Source organism: Hordeum vulgare, chromosome 7H (assembly GCF_904849725.1).
Source record: "Hordeum vulgare subsp. vulgare chromosome 7H, MorexV3_pseudomolecules_assembly, whole genome shotgun sequence".
In the NCBI taxonomy this organism is placed as follows: Eukaryota; Viridiplantae; Streptophyta; class Magnoliopsida; order Poales; family Poaceae; genus Hordeum; species Hordeum vulgare.
This window is the reverse complement of record NC_058524.1, coordinates 469464786-469475751: the sequence shown is the minus strand read 5'-3', so window position 1 is coordinate 469475751 and position 10966 is coordinate 469464786. Positions and strand designations below refer to the sequence as shown.

At 49.9% G+C, this 10966-nt stretch overlaps 1 protein-coding gene across 1 annotated transcript; it reads right to left on the bottom strand.

Annotated features, from left to right (window-relative positions):
• Positions 1-8177: 8177 nt before the first annotated feature.
• On the bottom strand, positions 8178-10135 carry LOC123409845 (cytochrome P450 89A2-like). Its single transcript, XM_045102716.1, has 2 exons — positions 9018-10135; positions 8178-8840 (listed from the first exon to the last, which is right to left on the bottom strand). The coding sequence occupies exons 1-2, from the start codon at positions 9972-9974 to the stop codon at positions 8274-8276; spliced, it is 1524 nt and encodes a 507-aa protein (XP_044958651.1). The 5' UTR covers positions 9975-10135; the 3' UTR covers positions 8178-8273.
• Between the last annotated feature and the right edge of the window lie 831 nt (positions 10136-10966).

The window sequence follows — 10966 nt, the reverse complement described above, 5'->3', positions numbered from 1 at the left end:
TGTGACAAAAATTCTGAAAGAGAAAACAAAATTCAGTTTGTTAATATGACTTCTTGAATATCATATGCAGATGATTATGCTAGATAGATATACTAAATTGACTTCACCTGCATCAAGTTCAGTTTAGGTGTCAGTTTTTTATCAGGTACAAGAATAAATCTGTATTTATCTTCACACTTTCAGACAAAGAGATGAATCGCAGGTCATTCAGTTCTTATAACCAGCGGAATAAATGTCTGTTTCAGACAAGAGATGAAGAGGGTGAGGGAAGGTCACCTATGCAGGGGCGCTTCGCTCGTACAACGTCAGGTGAGGCGGCGATTGGCATACGATTGGCTCATGATGCTGCTAGGTGCAGGGATCCAGGGAGAGTAGTGTCAGCACGGCGTTGGCGGCGTGGGTAGCAAGGGATGGCGGCGTGGGAGGGTCTTTGGACGGTCGTGCATGTAGTATGGGGAGGGGGCTTGGGGCCGGTGGCGGAAGTGAGATGGCTCGGTGGCGGCGCAGCAAGGAGAGGCGGCCCGGGAGGGTGGAGGTGGAGGGGAGTTCTGCGTCCTTAGGGCTCAGGTATAAAATCGGGGGCGACGGTGGGAGGTGGGATTCCTCGGCGGCTGCGTGTCCTCACAGGTCACGGCGGGATTCCTCGGCAGCGAGATTTGGGTGTGTTTGGTTCTAAGGCAAGGACAGTTTTAGCCTTGCCTAGCAAGGATATGTGTTTGGTGGAGTAATGATTTGTTTGCTTTTGGAGGCAAGTTAGCTCGTAACTGCAGCTAAATCCTTGCCTGGCTGGGAGAGCCGAATTGGCTCTCTCGCGATGGCAAACTAATGAATCGGGCGTGAGACCAGTCAGGTAACTGTAAATCGGCGCAACACAACCAAACAACATCGCTTAGCTCAGTGGGCTATGGCACAAACGGGCTAGTTTAATTTAGCCTGGCTAGGCCAGTCTAGCAAATGATCCAAACACAACCAAACAACATCGCTTAGATTTCTAGGTATTTGATCCTTACATTATTATATGATTTATTGGAAAAGAAAACAATATAACCAATAAATAAGGGAAACAAAAAAACGTTATTATTATTTAAAGGGCCCACGAGTCAGAATTCTATATGAGAGGAGATCTGTTCCTCCCGTCCATTAACACATAGCAACACAAAACTACAACATATGGCATTCGTTGTTGTCCGTACAGCGACAATGGATGTCCTTGCCAATGTATATATGCGTTGGAACGATGATATATTGCAGCGCATTTTCAAAGCGTTGCAAACTATGCATTGCTATATGGGGGGTCTTGTTGTAGTGTCTCTGACTTAAATGAGTAGCCGTCTCGCATTAAGCAAGACCCTGATACAATGTTCATGCTTAAAGCTAGTACTGAATAACAATTATTAAGGTTTAAAACTAATCCCAACAGTAGATGTAGAGGTAGCGTGCCGACGGCGATCACATCGACTTTTGAACCATTCCCGACGCGCATCGTCACCTCGTCCTTGGCCAGTCTCCGCTTATTCCGCACTTCCTGCTTTGAGTTGCAAATGTGAGCAACAGCACCGGTATCAAATACCCAGGAGCTACTACAAGCGCTGGTAAGGTACACATAAATAACATGTATATCACATATACCTTTAACGTTGTCGGCCTTCTTGTCCGCTAAGTACTTGGGGCAGTTCCGCTTCCAGTGACCCTTTCCCTTGCAATAGAAGCACTCAGTCTCAGGTTTGGGTCCATTCTTTTTCTTCTTCCCGGCATATGGTTTACCGGGCGCGGCAACAGCTTTGCCGTCTTTCTTGAAGTTCTTCTTACCCTTGCCTTTCTTGAAACTAGTGGTCTTGTTGACCATCAACACTTGATGCTCTTTCTTGATTTCTACTTCTGCAGACTTGAGCATCGAGTACAACTCGGGAATGGTCTTCTCCATCCCTTGCATGTTGTAGTTAAGCACAAAGCCTTTGTAGCTTGGTGGGAGAGACCGGAGGATTCTGTCAATTATAGCATCATCCGGAAGTTCGACTCCAAGTGAAGTCAGACGACCGTGTAACCCAGACATTTTGAGTATGTGCTCACTGACAGAACTGTTCTCCTCCATCTTACAGCTAAAGAAGTTGTCGGAGACTTCATATCTCTCAACACGGGCATGAGCTTGAAAAACTAGCTTCAGCTCCTGGAACATCTCATATGCCCCGTGTTGCTCAAAACGTCTTTGGAGCCCCGTTTGTAAACTGTATAACATGCCACACCTAACCAGAGAGTAGTCATCACTCCGCGTTTGCCAGACGTTCAGAATGTCCTGGGCTGCTGCGGGAGCGGGAGGGTCACCTAGCGGCGCATCAAGGACATAAGCCTTTTTAGCTGCTTCAAGGATGAGCTTCAAGTTGCGAACCCAGTCCGCATAGTTGCTACCATCATCTTTCAGCTTGTTTTTCTCTAGGAATGCGTTGAAATTGAGGTTGACGTTGGACATCTACAATATTTATAAAGACAACTTTTAGACTAAGTTCATGACAATCAAGTTCATTTAATCAAATTAAGTATGAACTCCCACTTAAATTGACATCCCTCTAGTCATCTAAGTGATACATGATCCATGTTGACTAACCCGTGTCCGATCATCACGTGAGACGGACTAGTCACCATGGTGAGCAACTCCATGCTGATCGTATTCAACCATACGACTCATGTTCGACCTTTCGGTCTCTTGTATTCGAGGTCATGTTCGTACATGCTAAGCTCGTCGAGTCAACCTAGGTGTTTTGCGTGTGTAAATCTGGCTTACACCCGTTGTATGCGAACGTTAGAATCTATCACACCCGATCATCACGTGGTGCTTCGAGACAACGAACCTTCGCAACGGTGCACACTTAGGGGAATACGTTCTCGAAATTTTAAGAGGGATCATCTTATTATGCTACCGTCATTTTAAGCAATAAGATGTAAAACATGATAAACATCACAATGCAATCATATAGTGACATGATATGGCCATTATCATCTTTGCTCTTTCGATCTCCATCTTCAGGCATCACATGATCATCATCGTCACCGGCGTGACACCATGATCTCCATCATCATGATCTCCATCATCGTGTCTCCGTGAAGTCGTCACGCCAACTACTACTATCACTACTACTATAGCTAACCGTTAGCAATGAAGTAAAAGTAGTAAGCACATGGCGTTGCATCTCATACAATAAATTAAGACAACTCCTATGGCTCCTGCCGGTTGTCATACTTATCGACATGCAAGTCGTGAAACCTATTACAATAACATGATCATCTCATACATCATACATGCAACATCACAACTTTGGCCATATCACATCACATGTCAAACCCTGCAAAAACAAGTTAGACGTCCTCTAAATGTTGTTGCAAGTTTTACATGGCTGATTTGGGTTTCTAGCAAGAACGCCTTCTTACCTACGTGACAGCCACAACGATGATATGCCAAAGCTATTTATCCTTCATAAGGACCCTTTTCATCAAATCCAATCCGACTAGAGTAGGAGAGACAGACACCCGCTAGCCACCTTTATGCATTGTGTGCATGTCTGTCGGTGGAACCAGTCTCACGTAAGCGTATGTGTAAAGTCGGTCCGGGCCGCTTCATCCCACAATACCGCCGGAAAAGAATAAGACTAGTAACGGCAAGCAAATTGAGAAATCATCGCCCACAACTTTTGTGTTCTACTCGTGCATAGAATCTACGCATAGAAAACCTGGCTCGGATGCCAGTGTTGGGTAACGTAGCATAAATTCAAAATTTTCCTACGCATATTCAGATCTTCCTATGGAGAGACCAGCAACGAGAGAGGCGTAAGAGCATCTTCATACCTTTGAAGATCGCTAAGCGGAAGCGTTGCTAGAACGCGGTTGATGGAGTCATACTCGCAGCGATTCCGATCTAGTGCCGAACTACGGCACCTCCGCGTTCAACACACGTGCAGCATGGTGACGTCTCCCGCACCTTGATCCAGCAAGGAGGAGGTAGAGGTTGGGGAAGAACTCCAGCAACACGACGGCGTGGTGTCGATGGAGAGACGAGGTCTCCCGGCAGGGCTTCGCCAAGCGCCGGTAGAGAGGAGGAGGAAGAGGATCAGGGCTGCGCCGAGAGAGAGGAAAAACCGTGTGTCTCAATGGCCAAAAGTGCCCGATATATATAGGGGAAGGGGAGAGGGGGTGCCACCCCTAGGGTTCCAACCCTAGGTGGTGCGGCAGCCCCCCCAGATGGGAGGTGCGGCGGCCAGAGGGGGAGGAGGGGGTGGCGCACCAACTGGTGGGCCTCAGGCCCACCTGGCTTAGGGTTTGCCCCCCCCCTTTTCTCTCCCCTATGCATTGGGCTGAGTGGGGAGGCGCACCATCCCACCCCCAGATGGCCCACCTTATCTCCCGGGGTCGTTGCCCCCCTTCGGTAGTCCCCCGGGGCCACCTCCGGTGGTCCCGGTGGTCCCGGTACGTTACCGGTGACGCCCGAAACACTTCCGGTGTTCGAAACCATCCGTCCTATATATCAATCTTTACCTCCGGACCATTCCGGAGCTCCTCATGACGTCCGGGATCTCATCCGGGACTCCGAACAACTTTCGGTAACCTCGTATAACAATTCCCTATAACCCTAGCGTCATCAAACCTTAAGTGTGTAGACCCTACGGGTTCGGGAGACAGGCAGACATGACCGAGACACCTCTCTGGCCAATAACCATCAGCGGGGTTTGGATACCCATGGTGGCTCCCACTTGCTCCACGATGATCTCATCGGATGAACCACGATGTCAAGGATTCAACCAATCCCGTATACGATTCCCTTTGTGTGTCGGTATAGAACTTGCCCGAGATTCGATCGTCGGTATACCTATACCTTGTTCAATCTCGTTACTGGTAAGTCTCTTTACTCGTTCTGTAGCACGTCATCGTGTGACTAACTCCTTAGTCACATTGAGCTCATGATGATGTTCTACCGAGTGGGCCCAGAGATACCTCTCCGTCACACGGAGTGATAAATCCCGATCTTGATTCGTACCAACCCAACAGACACTTTCGGAGGTACCCGTAGTGCACCTTTATAGTCACCCAGTTATGTTGTGACGTTTGATACACCCAAAGCACTCCTACGGTATCCGGGAGTTGCACAATCTCACGGTCGAAGGAAAAGACACTTGACATTAGAAAAGTTTTAGCATACGAACAATACGATCTAGTGCTATGCTTGGGATTGGGTCTTGCCCATCACATAATTCTCCCAATGATGTGATCCCGTCATCAATGACATCCAATGCCCATGATCAAGAAACCATGATCATCTTTTGACTAACGAGCTAGCCAACTAGAAGCTTGCTAGGGACACATTGTGATCTATTTATCCACACATGTATTACTGTTTCCTGTTAATACAATTATAGCATGAACAATAGACGATTATAATGAACAAGGAAATATGATAATAACCATTTTATTATTGCCTCTAGGGCATATTTCCAACACCATGTATTTTTTTTCATTTGTTTGAGATAGGTTTTGAGATTTTCATGAATCTTACAGTTATGTGAACCAGTTAAGTTAATAAAATGACTGCATGCATCATTATAATGCATAGGCCAGAATGATTCTCCTTTCATAAAAAAAATACAGAGGCGAAAAAAAGGCACACCATCCAAAGCAGCCACTCCCTTGCCCAACCCACTGCCCAAAGCCGACAGAAAAAACAAGACATGAAAGCAGCCCACCCTAATACGTCCATCTACACAGGCCAATTTACAATTAAAGACATGTTGCACGCAATAGTAGATCACATGGCTGACTCGACTGAGATTTAGCAGATCTGTTGTTTTCGACATACATGTGCTTTCTTAGCAATCATACTAATAAGTTTTACAAATAAATACTTTCTCGTCTCAAAATAAATATCTTATGCTTGATATAATTTTATATTAGAGTTAGTATAAAATTAAGACAGTTATTTCATGACAAAGAGAGTACTACCTACTCAGTTATAATCCAAATAAACTACCACGTATAGTTTTTATAAAACTTTTATGTAGGAAATAGATTTTCATATTTAGAGCATCTCCAACAGCCGCGCTAAACTAGCGCCGCACCGTAAATTAGGCCGTTTTAGCGCGCGCGCAACGCGGCGGGTGGCTCCAACGGTCGCACAAAAACGGTGCGCGCGGCATATGCAGTTCAGCGCGCTGGCCGAAACGCAATCGCGCATCGCTTATTTGCTGCGCCAGCTCCCGCGCGCTGGACACTCGTGCGCTCGCTCTCCCACTCCCACGCCCCATCCGACCGCGCTTCCCCAGCCTATCCCTGCGCCGCCGGCGCCGCCCACGCCCCCCGACGACCGTTCAGGCGTTTCCCCGGCCTATCCCCGCGCCGCCGCCGTCGCCCGCGCCCCCCGGCAACCGTTCAGGCGCTTCCCCGGCCTATCCCCGCGCCGCCGTGCTTCCGCCCCACCCCCTCCTAGTCCCGCCGGCCCTCGCGCGCATCTATCGTCCGAGGAACAGCGCCCGAGCGCTCACTGCCACGCCGCGCCCGCAAGGTGTTCGACAAAACGCCTACAAGGTATGTATTGCTCAAACTTCATGAATTTGGTGCATGTTTTGAATTGTAGTTTTTATAGTATAGCATTGAACACTGTAGATGAGTTCGTCGTATGATTCTTCCGAAGAAGAATTTGATATGGAAGAGGAGGAGGATCTTGCAATGATCCTAGCTATGCATATTAATAAAAAAACCGAAGCACGGTGGTTCGGTTATGGGTCGGGAGAAAATTTGGAGTGATAGGATTGATGCCCATAACAGATTGATGAAGAACTATTTCGTGGAGAATCCAACATACCCGGAGTCGTATTTTCGTCGCTTGTTTTGGATGAGCACCGACTTGTTCAGGCGCATTACAGAGAAACTAGCGGGCCATGACCGGTTTTTCCAGCAAAGGAGGAATGCCGTCGGAGAGCTCGGGCATAGCACCTTTCTGAAGGTGACAGCCGCTTTACGTATGTTGGCATACGGTATGTCGGCTGATCTAGTTGATGATCACTTGGCTATGGGTGAGAGCCAAGCCATCATGTGCGTCAAGCGCTTTGCAGTGGGAATTGTGCAAGTGTTCGGCGAGGAGTATTTGAGATCTCCCACTGCTGAAGACATCGCAAGGCTATTGGCGATGAACAAGGCTCGCGGCTTTCCTGGCATGCTTGGCTCAATAGATTGCATGCATTAGAGTTGGAAGAATTGTCCAAAGGCATGGCATGGGCAATTCGACGGCCAAAAAAAGGGTTCCACTATAATCCTTGAAGCGGTGCCGATCAGGAGACTTGGATTTGGCATGCATTCTTTGGAATGCCTCGATCTTTGAATGACATCAATGTTGTTAATCGGTCACCACTGATAAATAAGATTGCAGATGGTGAGTTGCCACCGGTGCAGTTTGTAGAAAATGTCCGTACGTACAATTATGGCTATTATCTAGCGGATGACATCTATCCAAAGTGGCAAACCTTCGTGAAGCCGTTGAAAAAGCCGGAAGGTAAGAAAAATCTTGATTTCCACAATGCTCAGGCGGCGGCTAGAAAAGATGTGGAGAGAGCATTTGAGATTTTGCAAGCCCAATTTGCTATTGTGAGAGAACCGGCTAGATTTTGGGATCAAAAAATGCTTTGGTACATCATGCACGCTTGTGTGATCATGCACAACAAGATCATCGAGAATGAGCGTGGCCAAGATTTAGACTACTCACAGTATGAGCTCTCGGGACATCCCGTGCGAGTGCGACGAAGGGCTGAAAGGGTAGCCCGTTTTGTTGCCTCCTATCATGTCATTCGGCGTCCCGCAACGCACAATAAACTTCAGAAGGATCTGATTGAAGAGTGGTGGACATGGCATGGACGAGAAAGAGCATGATTTCTGCATTCGACATTGTATTGTTCATGAACTATTGGTTGTGTTTATTGCATTATTTGTTGTACTGAACGATAAACTATTTGTTTGAGTTGTAATGACTATTTATTATTGATTTATTTTGTTTGTTTGATCATTTTTGCTTTTATTTTTTGAAATATATATGTGGTTTGTGCGTGCTGCGCACGCTGTATTTTTAGGTGCGGCTGGAGCGGCGCGCGCTGCATTATAGCGCGGTTGTTGGAGCCAGCGCTCGCGGCCGCGCTAAACCAGCCGAAGAACGCGTGGCAAACAGGTTTTTTACACGGGCCGAAGCGCGGTTTTTGAAGATGCTGTTAACAAGACGTTGATCGATGCCCTGCTACGCTATCATTTTATATATTCAGGTGTACGTGCTGTCTCACCATCAAACAAGTGCGTAACGGCGTCCTCATCTCGGTGACAATCCCTGGTTTGTCTTCCATGTCCACCGCTCCAACCGGTGTCCACTCGAACCACGTGACCAGATTTTCGACGAAGGATTTCAGCACGGTCACAGCGACACTGGCGCCAGGGCACGCCCTCGGCCCGCTCCCGAAAGGCATCATCTTCATCGACTCCTCGCCGCTCCCTCTGCCGGCGGTAACAGAAAAGCCGTATCCTTCTCCACCCTCCAAGAACCGTTCAGGCAAGAACTCGTCGGGGTTCGTCCACGACGCCGCGTCGCGCCCGATATCAGCCACGCCGTAGTTGACGACAGAGCCCTTTGGTATCACGTAGCCGTCGAGGTAGACGTCCTTGTCCGTCGTGTGCGCCAGCAGGTAGTGCGCCGGGGGGTGGCGACGCAGCGCTTCGAGCACCACGGCCTCAACGAACGGACTCCGCCGCTCGCCATCCGCCCTACACTTCTCGTCGAGTTCCCCTCTCCTGGCGACGTCTTTCCGTAACCTCCGTTGTATATCCTGAGAAGAGAAGTTGCATGTCATATCAAATTTTATGAGTTATGTCTAGGAAAAGTTGCAATGTCCTGTCAATTATATGAGCGATGACAGTGAAATTTCATCTGTGTCACTGTGTGTGCACGTACTGTAGGAGTACATGGTCCTCACGAGCTGACACGACGTTATCTGTACGCATACCTGGTGGAGCACAAGACGTGCCATGATCCACTCGAGCGCCGTGGAAGTCGTCTTGGCGGCACCGTTCATGAACTCCCAGCACAGGCTCACCATCTCCTCGTCTTGGAGCCTTAGCTCCAGGAGCGTGTCGACGTAGCACCGGCGGCGCTCTGCGCCGACACCATCGCCGTCTCGTTGTCGGCGAGCACTGATGAGAGCCATGACAGTAGCACGGTGCCTCTTCTGGGCGTTGGATAGCTTCCGGAACCTAGGGAAGTAGCACGCGACCTCGAGGAGCGCGGGCATGAGCTGGAACGCGCCGAGCTCAACGACGAGGGACAGTATCTCGGCGTGGACTCCTCGTAGCTGCGTGAGCACGTCCTCCGCCACCCCCTCGCCGAAGCAAAGCGAGGCGAAGAAGCAGAACACGGCGTGTCGGAGCATTTCGGATGGCACAATAACGTGGTTCTCCGCCGCCGCCGCCGCCGCCGCCGCACGCTCGAGGCTCGAAGCAAGCTTACCGAGAGAAGCTTGCAGTGGGACGGCGAGAGGCGCCCCTGCAAGGTGCCAGCTGAGGTTGCGACGGAGAAGGCGCCAGCGGCCACCGTACTGGGCGCTGTTGACGCTGTGGCCGTTAAACCCGAAGGACCACGACGGCGGACGGTGCGCGAAGGTGGCCCCCGCGCGGGCGAGGGTGCGGTGCGCGGCGTCACGGCCGGAGATGAAGATGGCCGGCCTGCCGCCCGCCCAGAGGGTGACGACGGGGCCGTAGGCCGCGTGGAGGCGCCGAAGCGCAACGGCGAGGGAGGCGATTGTGAGGCAGCGGTACAGGAGGTTCCCGAGAAGTGGGAGCCGTGGCCATGGTGGCCCGGGAGGGAGCGGACTGCCGCTGATGTAGCATTTCCCGTGCTGCTTGGAGGATAGTAGGAGGAGGAGGAGCACGACCGGAAGGACGACGATGCACAGGAGTAGGATCATTGCATCGGTAATGCTCGATGATTATATCGGCATGGCAGCGGTATTGGACTAGGTTTTATAGTGATGCAGCTCCATCTGCCGGACAGCCAAATTAATGCGTGAATCGGCAACTCCATCGTTTACCACGAGCTGTGTTGACTATTTGCCATTTTAAATATGAGGCTCTGCAAAATGTCACTGTTAAGATTGGCTTCGTAAAAACGCCACTCTGTTCAAGTGCAGTTGATTAACATGTCATTTTCCCTTTTTCTATTTCTTTTTTCATTTCCATTTTTTTGGCACTTGAAAGGACCAAAGTGCCCTTGTCTCTTTCAACCTTATCTAATGCTTTTGTAGGCTGGTTGGATGGGGATTGCTCCGGCTAGCTTGTCCTTGTCAGACATGTCACTGATGCATGTCCGAGCCACGGCAGCTCGCCGCCTTAGCTTGACAACGGTCGTGTGAGCAATCACATGTTGCCGTTGTTGCTCGCCCACACCCACGCTCGCCACCGCAGCTCGCCTTGAGCACGCCCGTGTGAGTAACCGCATGTCGTCGTCGATACTCGCCCACGCCTGCTCGCGTCGATGCAGCTCACCGTTGCCTTTGCGTATGCCTACGCGACAGCACGAGCCACCGCAAGTTGCCGTCGGTGCTCGTGCACGTCTACACGTGCCGACACAGCCTCGCGGATGCCTGCACCGAGCCACCGCAGCTTGCCGTCGGTGCTCGCCCGCCCCTTCACGCGTAGGCATAGCTCACTCCGAGAACCAAGACACGCGAGGGCGGTGCCGAACAGCAGTTCAATTGGCGTAATGGCAGCACCGGCTGGAGCAGGAGATGGATGCGTGAGCGTGTTCTGAAGATGGAAATTTGCAAGCAGATCAGATGCCAAGCTCGTGTAGATAACAGTAAGGGCAGTTTAGTCTTTTTCAATGCCTATAAATGGGAAAGGAAAAAGGTAAATCAATAAAAGGAGCTTAATGTCATGTTAATCAAACTGTACGCGAACA

Bases quoted from the DNA above. Each gene is read 5' to 3' on its own strand.
- LOC123409845 (XM_045102716.1), bottom strand. From the start codon at position 9,974: ATGATCCTACTCCTGTGCATCGTCGTCCTTCCGGTCGTGCTCCTCCTC. The intron at 8,841-9,017 runs GTATGCGTACAG...TTCTCTTCTCAG, and splicing joins CACGTCTTGTGCTCCACCAG to GATATACAACGGAGGTTACG.